Raw genomic sequence first — 26,765 nt, forward strand, 5'->3', positions numbered from 1 at the left:
AGTATTTTGCATAGTTGGGGACCACTAACAGAAAATTAAGGTAACTGATAAATAGAACGACTATATCCAAACGGCCTCTAGCGATACCTCCCTTCAATAGCTAGAAATAAAGGTGCGACAGGTCACAAATGGGAAGAGCATTTCTTGAAGATGAAGGACATCGGGTAACACCTTGTCTTCTAATGCAATGTATATAAAAATCTGGCACTGCGGGCTAAATCCTAGGCCCTGCAGGTCATTCAGTGATACTCCATATCAAACCATGTTCCCCATCCATCAAGCATAATAAGGACATTCATAAAATACACACACAAAACATGCTCAACTGTACTTATAAGTGAAAATAGCTTTTTTCAGATATTTTCCTTTTTACTAATTGGAATCACTTAGTTTTTACAGAAGACATTCCTGGCTATGTGCATTTTCGAAGGCTCAAGACTCTTGAAGGTGTTGTCTTTCCCTACTTGATCCAGTGAGAACGGTCACTCATTGAGAACCTATTGCAAGTGGTGGGCCGAAAAAAGTGTTGTTAATGCCAATTTGAAAACTCCTAAACAAATTTAAAAAAGTTAAGTAGGCAACAAAATATCAAAATGATAGCTCTATACATAAACATTTTTCTCTAGCAAAAAATAACTCAACCCCAGTGTATCTCATATTGACTGGACAGTATTCTTCTTCGGAACACTGACATTTATATATATTTATATATATATATATACACTTCCAATTTGATTTATTAATAACACTATAACATACACTAGATACATTACAGTAACCCCAGGTATTTATTAATATATATTATACTCTTATAAAATACCTTGGACTGATTTGATACAATCTTGTTACACACAACATACTCTGATCATGCAGCTGACAGGACACATATTGACCAACGTAGAGTATATGCTCTAGTTCTCTATTATTATTATTATACCTTATTTATATTGTTTTTCAGAGCACAGAATATTCTACCATAAGAATCTTTACCGTTGCTTTGGAAAATCAGCCTACTTTTGGTTTATAAAAAGGTGATATTTTCAGTGTCTCATTTGAGCGTCCATGTACACAGTCTCTGCTTTAATACCATAATGTTCCAAACTGATGTTCCCATAAAGTGGTGTTTAATCCAGATTTTTCAAATTCACAGTTCCGTTTCGTAGATAACTTCACTAAAGACCTCATAGTTTTTGTAGTACAGGTGGAGTTTCCAAACGGGGGCGTTGACTGCCCCCCCCCAGAGGAACTGGTTCAGAAGTCCTTTGAGCTCCTATGAGTTAGTTCAGATCTTTACGATGAGCTCTGTTCTCTTCTGCATCTGGGTCACGACACGTACATTCGTCTTCCTCACAGTCAGCTGCAAAGGGGATCACCTGGCCCTGATATGACATTAAAAACATCATCAACATCCCATTTGGATTGTTTTTTTCAGTTCCAGAGCGATCTTATCCATATTCCTCTTTTCCTTTGGCATTTGGCATTTAAAATATAAATGGGTAAAAGTCAAACCAAGCATTACTATAATAAGACAAATTATTAGTTAAAATATTAATTTTCATAGACTATGGTCGTGTTTAGTGGACAAGCTTTCTCACAGAGAGATAGTGTAAACTTTTGCAAATGTCTCTCATCCTGGAATGCATACTTTTATTCATATTTATTTATATTTTAACATATTTATATCAAAATCTTGCTTTCAAAATAGAATGTCCTACTAAGTATTATTATCAGCTTCTTAAGCTGCCATTTCAACTCACTACCAAAACTATGTACTAGGATGATGCTTAGTAAGAATTCTAATTTGATGTTTTATAGAAAATAAGTTAATAAGTAACAGAGTGGAATATATATATATATATATATATATATATATAAAATGATATGAAATTGTCTAATATAAAGGTACAAATATGGGTTTAAATGGAAAAGATTTCAAAATGGTTACAATGCATGCAAAGCAAAAGTGAAAAAAATATCCAAGAGATCGGTGTGAAAACGCCATGGTCAATGGAGTAGATCTCAAGTGAACTCAAGCAGTTTGATGTAGCTTTCGTAAAGAATTATTTATTGGATGGCATTCAACTGTGCTAGGAATGATGCTTCTAATGCAGCATTGTTGTTACAAAAGCGTTATTTTCAGCAGCGTAGGTGGAACAGCACATTTTTCAAAAAAATGATGATCACAACCAACGGGTGACCAATTAAGGTGGCTTTTAGAACAATATTGATTTTGTATTTGCATGCAATGAGCTGGTGATGTTTTGCTGTATACAATGTGATCACAGATTGGGTAGTCTTTGATTCCGGTAAAAGTTACTTTATTTCCCTTACCTTGTGAGAAGAGAGGGTAGAGGCACAGCAATCCCCTCCATCATACTGACAATAGGCCCGGTTATTAATGGTGTCACACCAGCCATCTGCTAGAAAAGGCTACACAGGAACACAGAGTCACTCACCACAATACACCAAGGAAATCAATACACAGTCTGCAACCTTTAAAGCTTTGACTCAAAGGGTATAGAGAACACATTCTTTTCCGTTTTCGCTTGCGTGAGATTGAGATGAAATGTTTGCTGCTCTGTCTGGTAGCTACATTTCTCAAAGCGAACAGATCTTATAAACAGATACAGCAAACTCAAAGTGTATCATTTCTCCCTAATTCCAGCCTGACGTAAAGACCAGGGTTACGCAAACAGCCAATACACACTTTAGGTCTACTATAGAATTAAACACACTCTTTAAAAACACTTAACAAACCAATGAAACGTACACAACGTCTCTACATACTCTAGCGGTTATGTATTAAACAGCATGCACAAAATCCTTGCACTCGTTGATGTCAGCACTCATGGTACAATGCCTTGGGTACATGTACTAACTGTGTTCATTCACTGAAACCACTTCATCAAGAGATCGTTGGGAAATGCCACTTAAAAACAAGGAAAACCTGGACAATGAAGCAAACATAGTGAAAAAAGGATAAGCGTCCGATGGCCATTTTCCTAATTTCTCTTCCCAGTGCATTAATTCCTTCCCCCCAACTCCACGCTCTCTCCTCAAAGCTCAGTTTTCTCCTACCTCAATAAGTAATAAACCTATTTCTCGCCATATCTTCCTACCATGCCGTCTGTGCAAGTCTATTTTTCTATATTTAATTCTATTAAAAATAATAACTGAAGTTTTTTTAAAACATATTTCCAGACCAATGAATTATCACAATCAGCTGCTAAGTATAGAAGATATTTAAAGGGCAAATGGCTGGAAAGTAAGAGCTAGGTTTCAGGAAATCAGTAAGTACCTTGAAGTTACCGAACCGGTAAATTGCAAGACTGTGTTTGCAAATGATTTAAATGGATACAAATTTTATATTTTGTTCGCTATTTCACTTTTCTTGGTTGTTGATTGCACACATGTTCTAATTTCCATGCATTGGTAGTGTATTTTTAAAAATAATTATTTCAGTCGCTACAATGGAGAATTTAGAATTCCTGTTATTTCATCTACAATCCAGCGTATAATTGTCTATTTCCTGGCTCACTGATAACATCTGTACTGTTATTGAAAATTTGATTAGGCAAAATATTATGTATGCATCAAACGATTAGCGAAAACATACAGCTGATACCTGCACCAGTCTCAAGTAGTGGCAGAACTCTGCGGAGGGTATGCAGACGAGCCAATATAATCAAAGAGAACCCACGTCATGCTCCTGGTGACTCGTCATGGTGGGCAGGAGATCCATGTCTCAGGCACAGATCAGTCTTCTCTGTTCACTTATGAAGCTACTTCATCAGTCAATAATGTCACACCTTATGATATATCCTTAAAACCATAATGACTTCTAGGGACAGTTGGATTAGAGCTATGCAAGACTGGGGTTCTCACACCCAAGGCAAGCTTTGTCTCCCCTGCAAGGGCAATCTTACTAATACAGGGAAAATGTGACAAGTGGTTCCTCCTTCTGGTCTGTGTCCTAGGCATGGCTTGCCCTACATGTATGTGACAAACACGCTGATCTTCTGTTCATTTGAAAAAGAAAGCGCAGTGGGATACTCTCACCTTTTTCATGAAGCAGGTATGGAGGGTCTAAGGTTCTGAATTAGTAGAGGGACCCAAGAGAGGTACACAGACCTCTGTTTTTCAAATCTCACATACAGTTGTATATTGTGATCATTGTTCATCTGATAAGATGACTGAAAACTAAACTCACCCAGTATAAGACAAAGCAGCAAAGGGATTGAATATAAAGCTTAGCTCTAGAGCTGACATGATGTCCATGATCGGCTAGTGGCCCACCAGGCAGACACACAGATATGTCAAATCCATACATCATGACTATTGGCTATCCTGAACATAAGAAAGGGGCTGAGATCGAGTAAGGCTTGTCATCTTAGAGCAGTTGAAAAGTGGCCAGAAAAGATGGGCTGCCACATTTCTGAGTTTCGACTATCACCTCATCAGACCACCAACTGTCCACAAGAAAAGTAATTTAATAGAGTTGGAACTGGCCACCAGATTAGTTCTGCGCATGCAGCCCTTCACAGATATTTCACAATATAAGTACAGACCTTATGCTGTGTGTCTGATGACGTGAATGTGTGCCAATTGGTGATTGCTTACAGCTCTCTCTTGCTGCCTGACTGGTCACCAGAACTAATAACTATCATTTAGATTACAGAGACTTGGCTGAGACTGGGGTACATTTCAATAATCATCATTACATATAAAACTTAGATTTTAATCATCTTATCGTTTGAATCTGGTCGGCACATATTCATATGTAATTTTATGCCTGATCAGCTAACATTAATATATTTAGCACGCTAGCTACATTTAATAAGCATGTATCATTTAAAATACTTGAACATTTTTTTATCAAGGAAAAGGGTTGCTTATTACTTTGTTTTTTTTTTCCAGCGATCTCTTTAATGAAGTCTATCACTCTCTACAGAATCACTAGGCACTAATGAGAGATATCACACCCCCATTTGGAAATAAATTGGCACTGAAGTCTTTGACACTTAGTAAATCCCAGCACATGTGCTTATAAACCCGTCAGTTCTATTGACATATGGCTGCGCTGTTACAAGGCGGTATGTCTGCCAAAAAGTCTCATCTCTGTCAGTATTGATAGTTTTGGAGTTCATCAGCCTTAAAGCACTGACAAAGACTCAATTAAAAAAATAAACACATTCTACAAATATATATATATATATATAAAAAAACTCTCGGTGGAGATAAAGTTGGCTTCAGCATTTGTCAGCCTATGTAAAATGCATGAGTTTTAAGATGCTTGGCTGGAAATTCAGTGGTTGGAAATTGAGCAGTGACTCTCCACTGACTTCAAAAAGAATTTCACAGAAAAAATATGTAAAGAGTGACACAAAAATGAGTGTCAGGCAGAAGAAATAGAAAACTATTTAAGGTTCAGTAAAAATGCATGGGACCGGAATGATAAGGCAATTATGTGAAGGCATTATTGAATAACAATACGTAGAAAACAGAGCAGGTCTGAATACATAGTATAGCTTCACAATCGAAAGTGCTACAGGTGAAAAATATATCAGTGGCACAACTGGAAGACAATGATCTCCATGAATTGCAATAACTTGATTTATCACGTGATGTTAGCAACACTACAGAAAAGTCTTGTGCATTCAGATTCGTACGAATTTTTATGTCTTAAAACCAGAGAGGACCCCAAAGAAACAAAGTAAAGATCTCTGAATCTCCGCTTGCATTTTGTTGTTGCACTTTGTCTCACTCAATCTTACTCACGCTCTCTCACACTCTCACTCACTCTTATTTACTCTCTCTCTCACACTTTCTCACTATCAATGTTTCCCTACCCTCTCCATCAACCGCTTCCGTGTCTCCTTTTCAAAAGCTCTTGTTCTTGGTCCACTTTTCCCTGCTATCTGCTTGGTTACCCTGGGTTCCTGGAGCACTTCTGCAAAAAGGCGGAGCCTCTGCTCAAACCCTCTCCCTCGATTGGAGAAATGGGGGAGAAGCTGTCTCAGTGGGGCGCACCGTGATTCTACACTTTTTTGCAGAAGTACTCCAAGAGCCCAGAATAATGCAGACAGATCCACAGAGAAAGGGAGGTGCAGAGATGCTTATGTTCCTCTGTGGATCTGTCCACATTATTCTGGCCTGGTTTAGTAGTTCCGCAATAGGGAGGAGCCTCACTGCACATACTCTCTCCTGATTGGAGGAATGAGGAAGAGGCTCCTCCCTGTTGCAGAAGTACTACACCAAGTCAGAATAATGCAGACAGATCCATGGAGAGAGAGAAGTGTTTCTGCACCTCTCGTTCTCTGTGGATCTGTCTGCATTATTTATTCTTATTTGTGCCATCATTGTTAATGTAATCATCATTAATACAGTTTTTGAGGTTTTCCCTTGTATATATATTAGCATATTTTCATGATTATTTTACAGGACTGTTAGATTGGGTACTCACCTCACAAGAGAGGATGCAATGGAGGGATGCAGGGTCTGGTTGCCACTTTAAAGTTCCTGTGCACATTATACTCTGTAAATAAAGTGAAGAATTTGTTATTTTTGGACCACAACCATTGTTAAAGGGACCAACTATTCCCCAATTTGTTTAATGCAAAATGGAGCATTCTTGAGTTCTGTCTGATCTTTCTTGCCTCCCTGAAAGTAGGAAGCATACTTAAATATGTGTTTCCTGCAAATGCCATGTAGCTCTCCCATTGAGTCGGTAGCCAACTGCATGTATGCCAGTTGCACCCTCTAATGCATTTTACTAAATGCAAATCAGAGTCCATGCAAAATCTGCATTCCACATGAAACTTTGCCAGGAGCGTCCCTTCAGTAACAGAACCCCAACATAATCACTAATACCAGTGTTTGTTCGCAGGGTAAGGTGGCCATTATTGGTTATATTTTTTCTCTGCTTGTAATTTATATAACTTCAATCTAGTTTCCTAAACCATCCATACACTTAATAAATCTATGTATTTTTAAAAAATATGTAATTTTATGTATTAAAATAAGGAATACATTTTGTAGGCAAACCCCATAATGTACAGTATATACCATGCTGAAAGGTTACCTATTGTTAAGTTGCTGATTGCTATTGATTGGCTTTGTAAGGGTGGGTGTGGAGAAGTAAGAGAACTTCAGAAAAGTGATTTGGTATTGTTGGCCTTCACGAAAGCTGCTTATCTCTCTTTCCATGAGGCTAATGTTTAAACTAAACATCTCCGAAAGTCAAATAATATTAGACTTTAATACATGGATTTGAAGTTGTGACATTCACCTTCAATTTGCCATTCCATACCTGAACTTTGATTGGGGTCATCCAATGTTCCATTGTATCTGCAGTAATATTCTCAGGCAGAACAACCGGATCACTAGGAGGATAAATGCACGAGGCTGTGCAGACAGAACCTAAACATGAACACATGAAATTGATTAGGTTCCAAACTTCAAGATCAAAGCACAATATAGAGATACTGGGTCATATTTGAAGAGCATTGAAAAAATATCATCAGGGCTTTGTTCAGAGTCCAGACACTGATCTTGAGGAAGAATATGTTATAAAACATAGGCTGATCACTTTTCAATTCTTTTTCTATAAGAATTATGACATGAAGATAGAAATCTGAATTACACGTTGATGGTGTATTTTTGGCATATTAAAATCATATATGTAAGTGTGTATGATATATTTATAGCATGTATGTTATCATATAAAGCTCACCAATTGTGTGTCCTTGATCACAGGTGTAATGAATGCTGTTGATTTCTAGGGGTGGATTACATGTCCCCTGTAGACCCTCACACAGACTCAGCCGCTCAGTCCAGGTTCCATCCTTACTGCAGACGGTAGATACCTTGAGTAAAGACAGAAGCAGCTGAATATCAGTTTTCACACTGCACCTGAATTGAAGTTAAATTGCAATAAACCCCTCTTCTTCAGGATAGTACTTAGCATGGCAGTAATTTACATGGCAAGTCCATTGAGTTTATAAAAGAGATCACATTGTTTTGTTAAACTATTTGGTCAGTGTTTTATAAATGTATTTTACCAACCACCCCACTTCCACTAATGAACACTCAAGTCTCCAGCTGAGTCACTTAACCCACAAGTCCTTAAAGTAACCTCAACGCTATCTGACTAAATATTTAGTGGATACATGTACTGTAGAACATGCTGTAGCTGATATGTGAAAATGTCTAATAATAAAGAATTAATCAGCATTCGGTTACTATTCTAAAGACAGATAAAACCCTGCGGCATATGAAGAGATCCAATAGGGGAGCAATGCTCATAACGCAAACCTGCCAGTAGAGTTCCGGAACATAAATAGTTAATTCTATGTTTCATGAAACTACAAAACATGAAGTGGTGTTTCTAACAAATGTCATTTTTGAGTTTTAGTGTTTTGAGTTTTTACCAGGGAAGGCACTGTGTTAAAAGCCTAGATAAAGAAAGGTTACCCAGTTGAAGACACAGAATTAATAATAAATATTCCAAGTTGCCGATGTCAATATGTAAACTGGACACCCCGGTATTTGTCTAGGAAAACCCAGCCATACGCTTGTCTCAATTGAAGAGTATTCATTATTAGTGTTTACCAGGGCTTGATTGGGGATGACGAGGTGGCTGCCGGATATGTGCGGCCCCGCATTATGTTACTAAACTCATGCAGTGTGCGGCCAGCCATACAACCTTCCACTGAAATGGCAGATCGTGTGAGTATGGAGGACTGTTGGCCAGAGCCCACAAGGCAATTGCCCGGTGTGGCAGATGGCCAGTCCTGGACTGGTGTTTACCATCTTATTTGTGTTTGCTATGTTAGCCAAAGCCCCCCTGGCATTGCTCTTCAGATTAAAAGCATTTCAATAGCCATATGTTATCAACACTAGTTGTAAAAAATAATGTTGACCCTGCCAGCCATCTACAGTGTCTACATAGGAACGCATGCCTTGAACATACAGCCATATGTCCATGAAAAGTAAGGGGCCAAATAATTAGCAAAACAATAATTGTGGAGAAAAAATTCCCAGTAACAGATATTTGAAATGATAAGAAGATTTTAGGACTAATTTTCGGCCAAGGCACAAAATTCCAACTGCGGGGTCAATCGACCCCCATATGAAGTAAATAACTGCACGTGGTCGTTGAACATGGTCGGATATTTATGTGGGCATAAAAATGCTTAAAGTGCCATCTTTTACCTGATTACTGTAACATGTTTGACTACTTCTCTTTAATAAAATTATCTGACCTTGACTATATGCCAGGAGCATTAAGAATTCATCCAAATGAAAACCCGGCTAGTACTTATGCTTCATCTTTTTTTCTTTATTTTAACATATTAGAATACAATTATTCATGAAGCTTTTACATGGCGGAACATACGTCTGCCACATTGTCTCTTTAGCAATATAATTTATGTCACAGCCGGAGTGGGATACCATAAACATCAATATTACTCCACATAACCCTCAGTTCTCCTTAGATGACAAGATGATAAAAACGGCACTAAATTATCTAGAAGCTCGGATATGTCTAACCGTGGTGACACATAAGTGCTAAAAATGTTATATTAAAATCACATCCATTTGGACACCTCCCTCCCGCTGTTATTAAGTGGCCCGTGTCACCAAAATGACATCACCGAATATGACAGCGGGACAACCAACAGGTACAGATCACTACCGAGTGGCTTACAGGGAAAACTATGAAAATATATTACCTACAAAAAATGACCTTTAATATTTTGATTGATAAGTACACTCAATAAAGAAACCGTATCGCGAGTATTTTAGAAGGGATATATAACACACACACACATACTACTTTATATATATATATATATATATATATATATATATATATTAATTTTTTTTATTTTATTCATATGTATTACACAAAAACAGAAAAAAATTAAGGGGGATTTAGAATTTAACTGTAGTTTGAAACAAAGAAACATGTGTTAGTTATATTAAAATGTTCTCTATTTGTCTTAAATAGGTGCTACTGGGAACTCCCCGATCAGAGGGTTAGTAAGAAACAATAATGGCCGCGTGGCTATCCTTCTAGTCTCCCCCAGGCTGCCAACCCGCAGACTTAATCAACATGTGGAAGAAGTAATATAGTAATTACAGTCTTCCTTTCACCCTTCATGAACATGTCATAGGTAGTTCCCCTGAAATGGAAGCTTCTTGAGGGGAAAAGAGTAGGGTTCGGCAGAGAGAGACTACATCCCACGCTTAGTTTTACACCAATGATTTATATACTTTTAAGTTTTTAATTGATTTTTAAATCAATTAGGCTAGAAATCTCCCTTTTTAATGGGGTAGATGTTCTGTTTCTTTTTTCATTGTTGCTGGATTACTACCTTAGGGTGTAGAAGGGGACTATGTGGAGTTCCAATAATTCGCTGTCCTACGTGGGAACTCATAGGCTTTAGGCCTTAGGTTTTTTGCACCAATCTCAGGGTCAGAGGGTCTAAAGCTGATCCTTCATATTCTGATCTGATTTATATATTTGCCCATTCCAGCTGGTGCTTTTCTCACTGGTATATCAACAGTTAGAATCCCTGCTTGAATACAGATGACTTAAGAATATTTCTACCTGATCGGCAATGGTTTTGATAATGCCATTTATAAGAACCATTACTAAGTCACTACATCAGAATCTTTTTGCTGCAATATCAAGACATAAATCAAGTTTTAAGGTAGGCTTACTGTCTACAGCGAAACTTAAAGGTGTTCTTTTTACATGTGTGCTGCTCTTCTGTATGCCGAGGGAAGCATGATTTGTATTCTATGCTTCTCACTCTATTGCCCACTAATGGGTACACTCAGAATGTGCCCTAAATTATATGCACTGGAAACAACTTCCCCCGTTACTGTCCATGGCTCATAGACGACAAGTATTTTAACTGGGAATTGTGTTACTTACTCTTTAAAAATCCTTCCCCTCTTTTGTATATTTTATACTCTGTACTGTCCTGCAGAATAGATTCATACATAATAGATAAAAGCTATTGGGATATGGAACGCTATATAATTGGATCGTGCAGAGCACTGGGGTGCAATATTGGAGGTTGCACAAAAAAGTCTACATTTTTAAGCTCTTTCTATAGAAGAATATGCAAGGCAAGAACCAACCATATGAGTAAAAGAGCCACAAATACAGTAACTCTAGTGATGCCTGAGAGCCACCAAAAAGGTCATAAAAACTTTTCCCATAATAAAGAAGGAGCTAGTTTTTCTGGGAATAATTCAATCTGCACCTACGGCATCATACATAAGGCCCATATTCTTAAACTGGATTTATTTTGCATTTGTCCTGCATTTGCAAAAATATGAAGCAGAATGGTGGACAGAGGGCAGGAGAGGGAGGTGGAATATATTATAGAGAAAAGAGATGGGCAAGGACAAAGGCTGAATGACGGGTACAGAGAACGACAGAAAGAAAGCACAATGAGAAAAAAAAATGATGAAATGTTACAAGGAGTAAGATAAGGTTCAAGGGAGATTCAAGGAAACGAAAGAGAGATGGACAGACAAGAAAATGGAGGAGGGTTGAAGGAAAGTGGAGGGTAAAATAATGATAACAGCAATGATTTAAGGAGATGAAGAAGGCCCAAGATAAAGACGAAAGCAAGACAAGGAGATTGTAAAATGTATACTCTTGCTCTCGTGGAATAATATGGGCTCTACACTACTCGATGTTCTTTACCACCATAACATCCACAATCATTGAATACTATGGTGATAGCCACGTTTCATGCTTTGCACCAGAATTACTTTATATAATTAACCCTTCTTTGTATTAAATGCTAGTACAAGGAAATGATCCACTGTGGAAGAATTAAAACCTCAATGATACGCTCAACCAGGAGTTTGCAGCTCAGATCAGCCTTTCAGGTCATCATCTCCATTAACCACGTTGAAGGGCGAACCACAACGAGCCTGGACTCGCCCTTCACAAAGTATAATGAATATGAAGAGTTGATTTGTAGGAAATCAGTCCATATTAAATGCATTTAACATGTGTATACTAGTATTTTCAAAAACCTTTACCAACGCTATATGTTATAATTATATATATATAATATATATATAAATATATATAAGTGAACTTTTGGAAAATGTCCTAAAAACACTATTTGTATTTCTAGCCACTGTATAACCGTAAAATCTGTATTTGTCCAAGAGCAACTAATAAGACAGAATTTCAATAACTAACTCTCCAGAAAATAACAGCTCCTTAGGCCTCTCTTTCTCATTAGAAGCTCAAACATCAGGAGATTTTGGCATACAGTCCTATAATTCTGGAATCTGGTATGTGATTTTTTTTTTTTATTTATTACAGGTGTCTCATTAATATTTGGAGGACGGTAAAAACATATTGCATTTCCTATAAACTCCCAAACCTGTTTTTACGTTTGCAGTCGGGTGATTTAACAGGGAGAACATTTAAATACAACAATATTTAAAAAATAGCTAATAAAATGTTTTGTGCTATACAGAGAGGTGTGTGCTCACATCTCCTTTGTGAATAACAAGCATTTGTAATCCAATTTAAAGATTTAAATGACTGATGGTTTTAAACCAGGCAAGGGACACAAAGTTCAATTAAAAATCTCGTTCGGCACATTGTGCACTAAGCACTTCTAGCAAAGGTGTGAAAAACAAATTTATTCCAACAGTCTCATCACTGTCACAGATAATCAACTTAATTAGGTGTTAATTATGTTTCACTGTTAAAATGAAATGTGACTATAACGGCACACAATCAAAATTACTCATTTTGCAGAAGCACAGGAATATCGCGCTTCAAGTTTTCCATGCGCTATTTTTAAATTGTGATGTACATCGAGGACATTCGAAAGGATCATTTTCCGAATATGAAAAAAGTAATATTTTGTGCTGGATGAGCAATTCAGAGAAAGAACACATTTTTGTATTATTTTATTTTCTGCACCTGCAGAATTGAAAAACCCAGGGGCCATTTAGATAAGCTCATAGAACTTAAATGGTTCACGAGATAGGGAAGAATATTAAATAAGCTGCTAGGGTTAAAACATCATTAGAATAGAGTTTGCGATTTTTTTTTTGTTGCTTAAGGAAAACATGTTCACTAAACATGAGACTAAATTGAACATGTTCACCGAACAATACGCATGTCTCAAGAGGTAACATTTTAACCTAATCATTTTATAGACCGGCCTTTTCTCCACCTAAAATAATCATACTTATTATTTTTTTTAATATAATGCGTCTTTTGTCCTACAGTGCCTTGGTGGAAATAAGGTCTTGTATTAAATCATCTGCTATTGCTTGGGTGAGATTAATTTAGCAAGCTTTAACGCAGATAGGTCAGGCTTGCCGGCTTGATATCAATAGCACTAAGACCGGTTTGTGGTGTGAGTGGTTAGTTTGCTAGCAATAGCATCGTCAACTGAATCAATGGTATTACTGGATGAGTGCATTCCAGAAACTGGCTCAGTATATATATCTATATATATATATATATATATATATATATATATATATATATATATATATATCTATATAGATAGATATATGAAATATAAGGGGTCTATTTTAATTATGGCATGCCCTATATACTATACCGTGTGAGATCCGCAGTACAGGGTACATTTGCTATCCACTTCTAGTCCCCGGGTACAGTTGTACATCCCTTGTAAGATGGGTGGTAATGGGTCACACATTACAGGAATGCAGCGACCGACGGACCAAAGACCTGTCTGGAGACACTGTATTTTCAGGAACTTCCTGCAAAGCAAACAGATTTCACATACAAAAAAAAAAAAAGATAAATATGCAATTATCCTGAAAGCCACCGTCTCGCTTACAATAAACTATCTGTTGTTCTCGATAATTTTTTTTATTACTCTGCCTCTTTAACATTTGTTTTTATTATAGTTTAAATATTTTAAAAAGGAAACATAAATTGATTTTTGTAGCAGCTAACCATTAAAAATATATTACATTCTAAAATCTATTGTTTCTGCTATGTTCCGTAACGGGATTAATCATCTGGCTTCTTCTCTGAGCACAGCGAATTCTCTGGCGTTATTTAATAATGCCTCCGTATAACGTATGAACTCAGTGATGTCATTTACATTGTCTAATCAATTGAAAAGAAACTGGGTTTATTAACTAAGTGGTTGAAGAATTTTTAGTGACAAATATCTACTAAGTTAGCTTTCTTAAATGGACACTCCAGTCCCCAAACATTTCTTTTTTTATCTTTTTAATGCATATTGAAGTCCATTTCACACGAACTCCAATACATTTTACTGCATGCCTACGGGTGCAAGCATTGTCTTTTTTATGCCTGTTAGAAAATGACACATGCAATACATTTAATAGAAAGTATGTGAGTAGAACTGCCATTCATTTCAAAGGGAGATCTCCAGCATATGTACTAACTTATTTTCAAACTCCTGTAAAGAAAGAATGTGTTCAGTAAAATGCACTGCGGTCCAAAAGTGGGAATGGGTGTCTCCTCTAACACACACAACATAAATATTTATCAAACCAATACTTTGGATACTTTTATGGTGCTTCCTGATGACATCAATAATATGCTATGCAATTACTGCTGTTATGTCTCTGGACCTGAAGAAAAAGATGCTATATATACAGTGGCGGAACTACCGGGGTCACAGGGGTCGCAGGGGTCGTGACTGCGACCGGGCCCTGGAGTTCTGCCAGTCAGGGGGGCCCAAGGGGTGCCGAGCAGTTGCTGAAAACGACCACTCGGCACCTCTTGGGCCCCCCTGACTGACGGAAATCCAGGACTCCTCTGCTCCCCGCGGCTGCTACTGCTGCCTGCCTCAGCGCTGCCCAGAGTGCAGTGTTGGGAGCGTGAGGCGTTTGTCTCGGGTGCCGGCGCTTCACGCTGACCGCCGGCATAAGCAGTGAAGCGCCGGCACCCGAGACAAACGCCTCACGTTTCCAACACAGGAGTTGACGGTAAGTGAACTACAAAGGGGGGTAGGGAGGGAGTGGGTGGATCGTGAGAAGGGGGGGTAGGGAGGGAGTGGGTAGATCGTGAGAAGGGGGGTAGGGAGGGAGTGGGTAGATCGTGAGAAGGGGGGAAGGGAGGGAGTGGGTAGATCGTGAGAACAGGGGGGGTAGGGAGGGAGTGGGTAGATCGTGAGAAGGGGGGGTAGGGAGGGAGTGGGTAGATCGTGAGAAGGGGGGGTAGGGAGGGAGTGGGTAGATCGTGAGAAGAGGGGGGTAAGGAGGGAGTGGGTAGATCGTGAGATGGGGGGGTAGGGAGGGAGAGGGTAGATCGTGAGAAGGGGGGGTAGGGAGGGAGAGGGTAGATCGTGAGAAGGGGGGTAGGGAGGGAGAGGGTAGATCGTGAGAAGTGGGGTAAGGGAGGGAGAGGGGAGATAGTGAGAAAGGGATAGATGGGTTGGGGGGGCCTTAACAGATTCTCGCACCGGGGCCCTGAGGTTTATAGTTACGCCCCTGTATATATATATATATATATACGGTATACACATGTACGTATATATGAGAAACTGTCTGCAGTTACCCAACTCAAGATGTGACACCTGGTTAACAAAGTCACTTGAATTAGAAAACTGCTAGGACCATCTGCTGTCTTCTGCACAATAAGCAGGTGTTCCTCCGCAATCACAATATTACAACACAGAGGAAGAATCACATTTCCATCAATGTTAAAAAGAAAAAAAAAAGTATTTCATGAATATAAGCAAAATTAAAATACTAAACATTGAGTTGCGTTAGTCTTAATGGAATCAAATTCCCTGTTTCTGTTCCTTATCCAACACTCGGATTTCACAACCGTTGTTTCCTTTGTTGCGACTCTGGATGGTTGATTGTTTGATTCTGTTTTGTGGCAGAGTGCATGTTTTATTGTAAACTTTTTTTTTCAGCTAAGATTATTTATTGCAGAGAACCACAAGCAGACAAAAGTAGCGGTGCATTATTTATCATTTATATTCATGCTTTCCTCTTGGCTTATGCACATTTCAGCAGCATAATGCTGTAACCTGTCCCAATCTGTTTTTCCTCCACCGTTTAAGACAATCAATTTATATGCCACAGGAAATATTTAAAATAATTCAATGCTGGTATATATTAAAAAACAATACTTGCATTGATAATTGCGCCAAGGTGTAAGTGACCTGAAAGGAATACAGGATGCTCTCTTCTTTAGCTCCCAACTATCATCTGTACTCTATCAAGTTCATAGCGGTGTTCAAGTTAAAATTTGATAGGAAACCCCTTAACACACATGATGAGCCAGGCTCGTGTAAATGCTATATGCCGATTTCATCCTTTACCATTTAGATATCAGAATTGTATATCTAAATACAAGAAATTATGGAAGATGCGTGGTTACATAGATTTAGATTCTGTACTAATTCCTCAAACTAATCAGATTCTGTTCTTTGATGATCTATTACATTGAATTGGGAAGCTTCAGATACTTGGGATCAAATAAGGATCTTTTTGTACATTTTTGACTTATTATTATAGGGAAAAGTGTCAGTTAAAAACCCATCTCAGCTCAACTCTCCATGGCCCATTCAACTAATGTGCTTACTCCCGAAGTTAAAAACCAATTCACGGGATGTGAACCTGCCTATTAACAGGAAGCATGTTGAGTAATTGTGGCACTCAAGAGCAAAGATAGCTCCCAACTACCCAAAGTCAACTGTTCAGGAGGAACCCCCTTTAAATTGAGTTGGAGCAATAGACTCAACTGCTGTCTTGTATGATGACTTTGCTGACTAACCCAACTTCAGATTTGCATGACAATGTTACAGACTAGAAAGCCAAATCAACAGCTCCTGAGTGGAACCCGATAGCATCTGGGCTGACCTCAACTGTAACTCAACTGTGATTCATAATTTCTCACTCAATAGCACTCAACTTGACCACAAATGCACTAGCAGTTGAATAGTTGAAGTGTTTTTTTTTCCTTTGAAATCTGTAATGAGACTGAATGCGTAAGCCTTTGTGAAAAACTTGATTGGGGCTGGGGGATTGTAACCCCTTATGGTGCCACTTACAGGGTAGCATTTACCATTAACTCCCAACAGGCAAAAATGCATCCCATTAAGAAATACAATATCTAAATTCCTAGTTGTGATTCCGTGTCTTTCTGCTTTCCAGATTACTAGTAACTTGCTTCCAAGCTGTGCTGCCTGCGCAACTTGGATCATTCTCCCGCTATAATATTGTTTTGTCAGTCCAGAGCTTTTGGATAGTCTCAATGATTTCCCTGCCATGCTCCAACTTGCTGATCACAGGTCAGTTCTTGTTCCAAATCTTGTTACTTGTGTCCCGTTGATCACGCTCATGAAATGAATCCAGTAGCTTTATGGGCAAAGATTAGTCAGAGATATTTATAGCTCTTTAGTTTTCAGAGTTTAGTTGTTCCCAACCTTAACCATTAAACTATGCGGCTAATGACATTTCTTTGGATAGTGCTTCACACTTTAACGTAGGACTCCGTCACCACTGACAGTTTATGAGTTCCATGCCATCTTAGTTATGAAATTTTATATTGATGCTCTGGCTTAGTTTATTTGATTTCTGTTTTGAATTGCCATTGTTCCCGTAAAAGTCTCAAAGTTAACTTCTTCTATAATGGCCCAGAGATACACAATTTTATTCCAAGCTGGATCGTTTACATAATGTAATTTCTCCCTAAATGGCCCAGAGATAACAAAAATGTGTCTTCTAGCCTGAGCCGTCATTGTCTATTATATGGTCTCAGTGGTAATTTCTCTAGAATGGCCCAAAGATATGTCAGCCTTGAGTAGAGGTGTTTAATTCATATCCCCTCCAAGGACACATGAATATCTCCTTTGTTATACCTGCCTTTCTCAAAATGATTTGACCGTGTGTACAGAGGCTTTCCATTGACAAGTCTTGCAAGTAAAGTTGTTCACGGTATCTTTACTATGAAAAATGGTTAATTTCATATAAATGTGACAATCCTTTGAGTTTTTGATACTATTTACTCCAGATATCTCCATGGATGAAGAAGTATATACATCACATTTATGGGGCCATCTCTAAGTCTGTGTAGACGTACACCAAACATTACACTGATCATGTTCAATTTAAAAAAACCTGTTATAAGGTCACATGTGGTATGCCAAAGGAAGACATGTTTCTGATCATCAGTGTCTTTTTGTTTTGTTTCAATGTTTGTTTTTAATTTTTGTTGATGATTTTCTATATAACAACAGTTTTGTCTAAAAGGGAACTCAACTTTTCTGCTTCTTTACTTGACCTGTGGTGCTTGCTATACCCTGTATGACTGTATGTTAATATTTGCCCTTAATCGAAGATTCATTATTAAGATACATTATTGGTTATCTGTTGTAAGATTTAAGTTTAATTATTATTTTTAATTATTTTCTCTCTTTTCTTCTACGCAGATTTTCAGAAGAAATTTAGTTGTTCAGAAGTGAGTTTTAGCATTTTTGTAAACCCGTGTTGTCCAACCATTTAATACTAAGGACTTCATACAACAAAGTATGCTAGAGGCTTTTAAATCAATGAGGTAATACGATACCAATGTTTCTTGCCCCAAATGCATTTAATGCAATGTATTTATTTTAATTCGTGGGCATCGTCAGTCTTTTATAGAAGTAGGCAATCTGTGACTAAGATTGACAACAATATCCAAGCAAACTGGTAAATATTTTCATTGATAATATATTTATTATATTTTGCATTTTGTTTTTCACCCCATATGTTGATGCTTCACAACAATAAAAACAAAATAACTGTAGAATCTGTCCTAATATAGTAAAAATGCACATGTAGAAAATAAGACATTAAGAGTAACCATTGAAATAACAAGGCACTGAACTTTTAACTGACCTCTTTGTCCGACGCTCAACAGTGTCTGCTACATGGTAGCCAGGCTTACACCTGTATCGGCACATAGATCCCACATCGTGGTGGTCAAGAAGACAACGGGGTGTGAGAAGCTTGCCATGGGCAATGGCAGGAGGCGCTTCACATTCAAGCTTACAGTAGCCCTCAGGAAGAGACCAAAGTCCATCCCACATGCAAGTCACCCACTGACTCATTCCTGATAACCCAACAGAGAGGAGAGAGAATAGTTTAGTTTTTTAATCTATTAGTTCTATAATAACTTCCTACACAGTTCTTTGAATTATTTACGGTTATATATGACCATATAACATCTCTGTATACTGTATTTTATAGTACAGTACTGTACGATGAAGAGCTGACTGAGGTTCTTGGCTTTCTGCAAAAGCTGGTGAGCAATGATGTAATTCAACATTATATATGACATAACCTAGATGTGGAAAACGTTTTACAGAAGCCTCTATACAATTTCTAAAGGTCTGTTTTGCTGAAACTGTAAGGAGCTACCATGAAGTCACAGCAGTTTCTTCCTGATGTCACTCCAATAAACCTTATGGTGCACCTTATTTTGGCAAAGTACCTTGGAACTTCGCAGGAGGAAGGCAATGAAAGGAGCAGCGTTTGCCTAATCCTGTTCCATCAGGACATGAGAAGGTGGCATGAAACACAAGAGAAGGAGATGGGGACTCACAATCCAAAGGTTCACAAGTCACCGACATGTTCCAGTGCCCGAATGAGCATTTTAACACTGCGGTCTAATAATAAAAAAATCCCATTAAAATGACAATGCTACTCATAGTTAAATCACATTTTATAGCCATTTCACTACCTAGGCAATACATTTTCTTCCCCATCAACTGTAATTTAAGAGGTTAAGTAGGTTTTTAATTTAAGGGGTTAAATGGTATGATTCAATAGGTAGACATATTCAAAACTATGTACTGCATTTAAACAACCTTTCATGTACAAATAAATTAAATTAACCATTTGTCGGGACACAATTTACGTTAATGAGCTCTTTTGCAAACGCCTGAGTAAAATATGCTAAGTGTATTTCCATTACATAAAATGTATAATCATGTTCCCAAAATATACATTGTATACATACATACATTACAATAATCTATTCAAACCCATTATACTAGTGATTTTCTCATGTATTATTTATTTTTATTTAAAATCTAGCACCTTTTGAAATCTATCATTTTTGCTTTTCCACCCTTTAATATTATTTACTATTGCTGTAGCCAGTATGTCAAGTTTATTTTTTTTTCCATGCACTCTATGAATGTGGAATCTATTTTCACACCACATAATCAATGTATTCTATTCTGTAGGCATGAGATTACCCTTTGTACTTTATGACAGTAACGGTGCAAGGCTTGTTTTAGGAGCGTGAGAAAAAATATCACATAACTCAAAACCCCTTCAAGAAATAAAAAGCTGGCGTCGGGTACATTTTCCCATTCAGCCTAGCCGACTTTCTTTACATTTCTCCATGATAAAGAAAATGGAATGAGACAAGAAATCTGTGTATAGACGGAAGACACTATAGATGGGAGAGGTTGGCAAGTATAATTGACCTTGTCCACAATCCATTTTATAATTATTATTATTATTTATTGTTTTATATACCGCCATCATATTCCGTAGTACTGTACACTTGGTATATTTTAGTATGCTTTCAATGCATTCGATAAATTGGCTTGTTGCTAAATCTTCTCTACCTTGGAAAGAAATCAACCCTGGGACAAATATGAGAGGAGACATGGGGCTGTCCCCGCATAGTGCTGTTGAGATTTGAGAATATTTCCTATGCTCTCCTTTCATCCAGTATTTGAGGATATTCCTTGTTATACAACACTTTTTTCCTATAACAGTATTATTCTGTGTATGTGTTGATGTAAACACTGATGTATGACAAATATATTTTTTAAAATCCCTCACCTGCATGACGTTAGACTCCCTCTTGCTGACAGCAAGTATGGCATATCCTTTGTCACATGTGACTGTACACTGAGTATCACCATCCCCATCCAGGGAGCAATGAGCCGAGCCATGTAGAATATTTAAAGTAGGGCATGAGCTGTTAAAAAAGATGTAGGGGAAAATGGATCAGTCCCTGAGGCACAGTCCTCGTGTTCTGGGCTCCCACTTCTCAAAGGAAAATGCTACCCCTTTCTATCCTGAATCTGTAGCTTTATGTAGTCAACTCGTACCAGCTTGAGTCCTGCGTATATGTCAGTTGGCTTTAGTGAATTTGTAGCTTGCACTATGTTTGCTGCTAAAATCTTGCATTTATAGCCAACTTGTATGTGCTAACAATTTAGTGTATGGATCTAAGTTTTCCTTGGTACTATAAACAGATTATACATGCATGAGTCATTTAGTCATTTTATTCCCAATATAACTGTTTGACCATCACCCTAGTGCTCTGTATTGCTAAATTATTTGAAATAACATGAAAATGTGAAATAATGTAAATCTATTTTATTTATAGATGTCAAATATATTCACATGTATTGTTTAGTAACATTCTTTAACATGCTTAATCACTGTATATTTTTTTAATGAAAACTTTTTATAGCTTCTTAGAGAGACTTTAGGGTGTATTCACTAACCTCAACTCCCAGGCTTTTATATTTAGACATGTATCTGATTGTTTTGTTTGTTAACATACCACTGGGCCAGAATTAGGCACTTTAGTCCATACCTGCTTCTATATCCCATTCGGGGCTGGCTGCTAGCTCGTGACCTCACTGCTACTCCAGATACCCCCACCAGTGGTGACGAGAACCTCAGTGTGACAGACGCAGTGTTGTACATTGGGTTCTTGGGGTCACTTGTCCTATTCAAGACCAGAGGATTCTTCTGACAACTCAGCTCGTGGGTTCCTTGGGAAAAAAAAAAACAGACCACAATGAAATGCACTTAACAACGCTTCCTAAAATGTATTTTACATATATCTAAGGCAATCGATATGTTCTTATTGTATTAAAAGAATAAGATGAGCTTCCTAACGTCGCAATATCCCTTACATTTCTGAAATTCCTGAAATACAATGTACAAAGCATTAGGTGTGCTGTGTTTTGATGGGAAAAAAATAAAATATGTAAAAATGGTTGTGTTAGGGAAGGCAGATACACACATTTCAGTGCTGTCACAACTTTGGAGGTAAGCAAGCCCCATGGTGATGTGTTGCTCTCTGCTCTTCATATTTGTGAGCAGAGTCTTTCTAAAAACTTTACTCCTAGTGGGACCTGCACTAGGTAGGTCTGTAACGGGTAGAAACATTTCATTGACACAAAGTTAACATTTTGTTAAGCTAAACATTTGAATAAAAATATTCACGGAGTTTCCGCAGTGCTCAGAAGAAGACAATGTTATAGTGCTTTTTCTAGATAAAAGAAAGTCTTAGAGCAGAATGATCAACCAACACATCAGAAAGAGTTGTGCAACATTTAGAGGTTACACATGAGTGGGCATTTTGTGAATGTTAAACAGAACAGTTGAAAATAGAACAACTGAGGGCCCTGATCAAGTGAGCTTACAGTCTAAAATCCAACTTGTCCAACTTGGTTCTTGAGGGCTGCTGTTATATGAAATGGAGTTTTTTCCCTACTTTTACACTTTCAGACCTTATTTGATGCTTAGTCTTGTCTAATTAGCATGTAATGACAAAATTAACATTTTGTTTGCGTAATTGGCTTGCACCCTGATGAAATCCTACTGTGTTTGGCTCTAGAGAACTCGAGTTCGACACCACGGTTCTAAAGGTTGTACATTTAATCTCTTAGGGAATGTTAACCGAGATACTGGTCTAAAAACACATTGAAAGTGACACCTAAAAGATTCTCAAATTTACTTTCACACCATATCTGTTATTCTACAATTATTACAGACACGGTGCTGCCCCTGTCAACCGTCCTCACTAATTAATAATCGGCACTTTCACACTCGTCTCGTGAAGCTCCTTTCAAAACGTAAGCTGTGGTCTTCCCTTTGTCCAATAAATAGACGCAGGGAAGGAATAGGAGATGAAGAATGTGTAATGATGAAAGGGAGGAGAAAAAAGGAGAAAGAGAAAAGTCTCATTCACACATCCACACAAAAACAAATGCATAACAAAAGACTTAACGAGTACCAGCATTCGATGCTTATTCCTTTAACATATGTCTTCCAGCACTGATACAAGAGATGCAAATTTCAGGAGGATATTATTTAGATTATGCTTGGTGACTTTCTAGGCTTCAACTAATTAATCAGATCAGAATGACAGAAATATGTTGTTTTCTCTGTAAAGTTGCATGTTAGGATCCGAGGCACCCACATTTCATTGGACGTCTCTGGCTAATTAAGTCAAAAGCCTTATTAATATGAGTATGTTGTGATAACAACAACATAATGGGACATACTTAATCTGCATAAATATAATAAAAAGCTTTTTTTTTTTTGACGAATGCAAGTGACTTGCAGCATTCACTGCATTCATATCAGAGAGAACAGATGCTACCAAGTATTAGCTTCTTAATGACAATGACAAATTCTATTACTGATATATCCATAAGCGATTTTCACAACACTGTTAGATAGTTATAATACGCATGACAAAAATCAACTCAAAATAGCTTCACCAGATGGTTCGATGAAGTCAATTAACCCTATTACAGGTTAGCAATCCTCATCATCAACTCAAGCATTCTTATCCAGTTTTCAAAATTCTTTTCTAGTTAGGTTTGAAAGAAAAAATGCACCCCCCCAAAAAAAAAGACTGAAGAAATCAAAAGGGGCCATTTACATTGTGTCCCTGTTGCAAATACATGGAGGGATTCTGCAGACCCCTCCCCCCCATACACATTTACCACTTTGCCCACCTGCAGCTATTTTCTGTGCAGGAGCTCTTTTCAACCAATCAGTGGCACAAAGTAGCCAATCGTTGGACCATAGAGAGATTCTCCTACTGCACTGGAGCTGAAGCTTCTCCATAAGGGAAGTCATTTATTTATGCAAAATTTCATATATATTAAAATACCCACATATTAAAGTACCCTCTAAATGGCTTTAACTTTTCACTTTTGTTACTTCAAGCAGGATTAACTTTAGATGTTCATTCATCCAGTAGAGCATTTGTGAGGTCAGGCACTGATGTTGGACGAGAAGGCCTGGCTCACAATCTCCATTCTAGTTCATCCCAAACATGTTCGATTGGGTTAAGGTCAGGGTACTTTGTGGCCAGTAAAGTTCCTTGACCGGGCCTAGCCTAAACCCTGATTTCAATAATTAAGAGCTGTGTCCAAATACTTTTGTCCATATAGTGGTGCACAAAGCAACCCCATCGAACACCTTTGGGATGAATTAGAATGGTGATTGCGAGCCGGGCCTTCTCGTCCAACATCAATGCCTGACCTCAAAAATGCTCTACTGGATGAATGGGTAAATAATTCCGCAGAAAAACACCAAAAATCTTGTGGAAAGCCTTCACAGGAGAGTGGAAGCTGTTACAGCTGCAAAAGGGGGACCAACTACATGTTTATGTAATTAGAATGTGATGTCATCAAAATCCCTGTTGGTGTAATGGCCAGGTGTCCCAATACTTTTGTCTATAAATTGTATATCATCAACAGAAATCATAAATAAAGCATATGTTTTCACACATGCCTGGGTCCATCAATTAAACAATCCTGCATTCTTACATTGTTAAAGGGAAACCACAAGCAATTAGTAAAGCAGCTGACATAAATGAAACAGTCGGTAGAAATTGTAAGACATTCCTTTTAGGCACACTCTAAAACACTGAGCAATCTGTGGAAGGGGAACAGCAGAATGTTTCTGACCTATAACAGGACCCCAGCTTGAGGCCCTATTGCCAACAGCTTCACTTACCAAGCGAGTGGTTATGCCCCATCACATCTGTCAGATGAGCGGTGACTGTGGATTTGTGAGCACTACCTGGGATGGAACCATCTGCAGCCAGGTAGACAAAGAACATGTCTGCAAGACTTGGTTTTTCAAAGTTCACCTAAACATTTGTCAAAAAACAAAGGAGCAAATCTGTTACCTTGTATTTGATTACAACATAAAGACAAATTTCTAAATCTTCTTATAATCTACTAATACAAAAATTTCCACCCAGCCAATGGATCATGTAAATTCTTCAGCTACCTGACACCTACTCTGCTGCTTGCCTCTGAAATACTCAGATGTGGTGTTACCTTTAACCATATGTCTTGCTCCATAGACACGTTGACCTTTCCTGAACATAGAAACCATGCAGATAAGTTCTTGGCTCCAGATAATGTTCTAAGAGGTTTACAGCCCTGGAATTAAGATTAAAATACAGTCATTAAATATAAACGGCATCTTCCACCAATGAATATAATAATACACAGGAAAAAATAAAAAAATGAACAAATGAAAGTAGTAAAGAGTAGAAGATCTTAACTTGATAACATTTAGTTTATGCCTTTTCTTATAAACTTCACCTTACAAGAAAAGGTAATATTGTTAATCTAATTGCACCATTTTGCCAGACAGGGAACAATGTTCTTCATATATTGAAAAGAATGGCAGCAAAACATTTTATTTCAACCAATAAGTGGCTCTACAAAAAAGAGCAATTGTAAGAGCTTGCAAAGCAAAAAAAGTACCCTTAATTACCTTCTGGACTTGATCGTGAGATAAAGCCAACACTGGACATTTATTGGAATCCTGGAGAGAAGATGTAGCCTGCAAAGCCCATTGATCAATATATCTATGCGAGGTTTGCCCAAGATAGTTAGCTGATACTTCAATTCTGCTGTCTGCAAGTTCAGTGGTACTGTCGCCGTTGAGTAAAAAGCACAAGCTAGGCTCCCCTGCCAAGAAAATCAGATTCTGTCCATACCAATCAGATTCAAACAACCAGACGGACTATCAGAAATATGCCTTATCGACAATGTATACTCCCAATGAGCACCAAATAGGCAAAAACCAGAGGCCAACAAATTTCAGGTGTTCACAACTGGCCCCTGTAACAATTGAACTTGGTTGTGGTTGATATATGGACTAACCTTCAAGCAAACATGGTAGAGGTTAAAAGACCCAGTAAATTAAAGCTTGCGTGAACAGGCCATCCTGAATTTAAGGAAAAGCCATGGACCAAATAAGTTTTGTGGTGTTAAAGCAGAAATATGGAAATGTGACATGAACCGGCTCTTTATTAGCAGCAGATGTCCAAGGTTTTAAAGAAGGTGCCTTAAGACATATAGCTTGACTGTCTCAAGAATATAAAACTCACCATGGCAGCTATAGTTTGGCTCGCGAAGACATTTTGCAGAGCAACCATCTCCATCATGCAGTGCTCCGTCATCACACTCTTCTCCCAGCTCCCTGCAGACACAGTATTAGACAATATTTACATAAGAACCATTTCATGAGACTTTACATTGCATGACACTTAGTATCGTCCTAGAAATATGTAATATCAGACCAAAAATCCTGAACAACCTCCAGATTGAGTGGAGAGCTGTGTGAATAGGAGTGCAGTGGCTGGAAAAGATTAGGTAGACTATTGCTGGTAAACTGCAGCTGGTTAGGGGAATTATTTCAACGACTAAATGAATGTCATAGAAAACAGGACACAACATTAAAAAAAACTATAGTACAAGGAGTAAGAGTTCTCGAAGGCTTTACGGCTTCCTAGGAAGCTTCCAGAGTTTACAGGTTGAGGCTCGGTCTTTTTTTCAAGTTATTTCCCTATTTCTATGTAATATATCAATCATCAAATACTCATTCAGAATATGAATATTTCGTTCCCAGCTGCATTCTACGGTACCCACCACAGCCACAGCCTTGGGGGTTTAAGGAAA

At 37.9% G+C, this 26,765-nt stretch overlaps 1 protein-coding gene across 1 annotated transcript in view; it reads right to left on the minus strand.

Moving 5' to 3' along the window:
• Positions 1-1,239: 1,239 nt before the first annotated feature.
• The window catches only part of PAPPA2 (pappalysin 2), a 62,071-nt gene continuing 36,545 nt past the window's right edge, over positions 1,240-26,765 (minus strand). The window contains exons 9-23 of the mRNA XM_053469389.1: positions 26,195-26,286; positions 25,576-25,772; positions 25,131-25,235; positions 24,802-24,937; positions 21,632-21,812; positions 21,049-21,066; positions 20,866-21,007; positions 19,499-19,673; positions 18,904-19,117; positions 13,629-13,791; positions 7,733-7,865; positions 7,310-7,419; positions 6,464-6,535; positions 2,332-2,430; positions 1,240-1,379 (exon numbers count right to left, since the gene is read on the minus strand). Coding sequence (XP_053325364.1) covers positions 1,278-1,379; positions 2,332-2,430; positions 6,464-6,535; positions 7,310-7,419; positions 7,733-7,865; positions 13,629-13,791; positions 18,904-19,117; positions 19,499-19,673; positions 20,866-21,007; positions 21,049-21,066; positions 21,632-21,812; positions 24,802-24,937; positions 25,131-25,235; positions 25,576-25,772; positions 26,195-26,286 — 1,939 coding nt within the window. The 3' untranslated portion in view covers positions 1,240-1,277. The remainder of the gene's footprint in view (positions 1,380-2,331; positions 2,431-6,463; positions 6,536-7,309; positions 7,420-7,732; positions 7,866-13,628; positions 13,792-18,903; positions 19,118-19,498; positions 19,674-20,865; positions 21,008-21,048; positions 21,067-21,631; positions 21,813-24,801; positions 24,938-25,130; positions 25,236-25,575; positions 25,773-26,194; positions 26,287-26,765) is intronic.

This window comes from Spea bombifrons, chromosome 6, assembly GCF_027358695.1.
Source record: "Spea bombifrons isolate aSpeBom1 chromosome 6, aSpeBom1.2.pri, whole genome shotgun sequence".
In the NCBI taxonomy this organism is placed as follows: Eukaryota; Metazoa; Chordata; class Amphibia; order Anura; family Pelobatidae; genus Spea; species Spea bombifrons.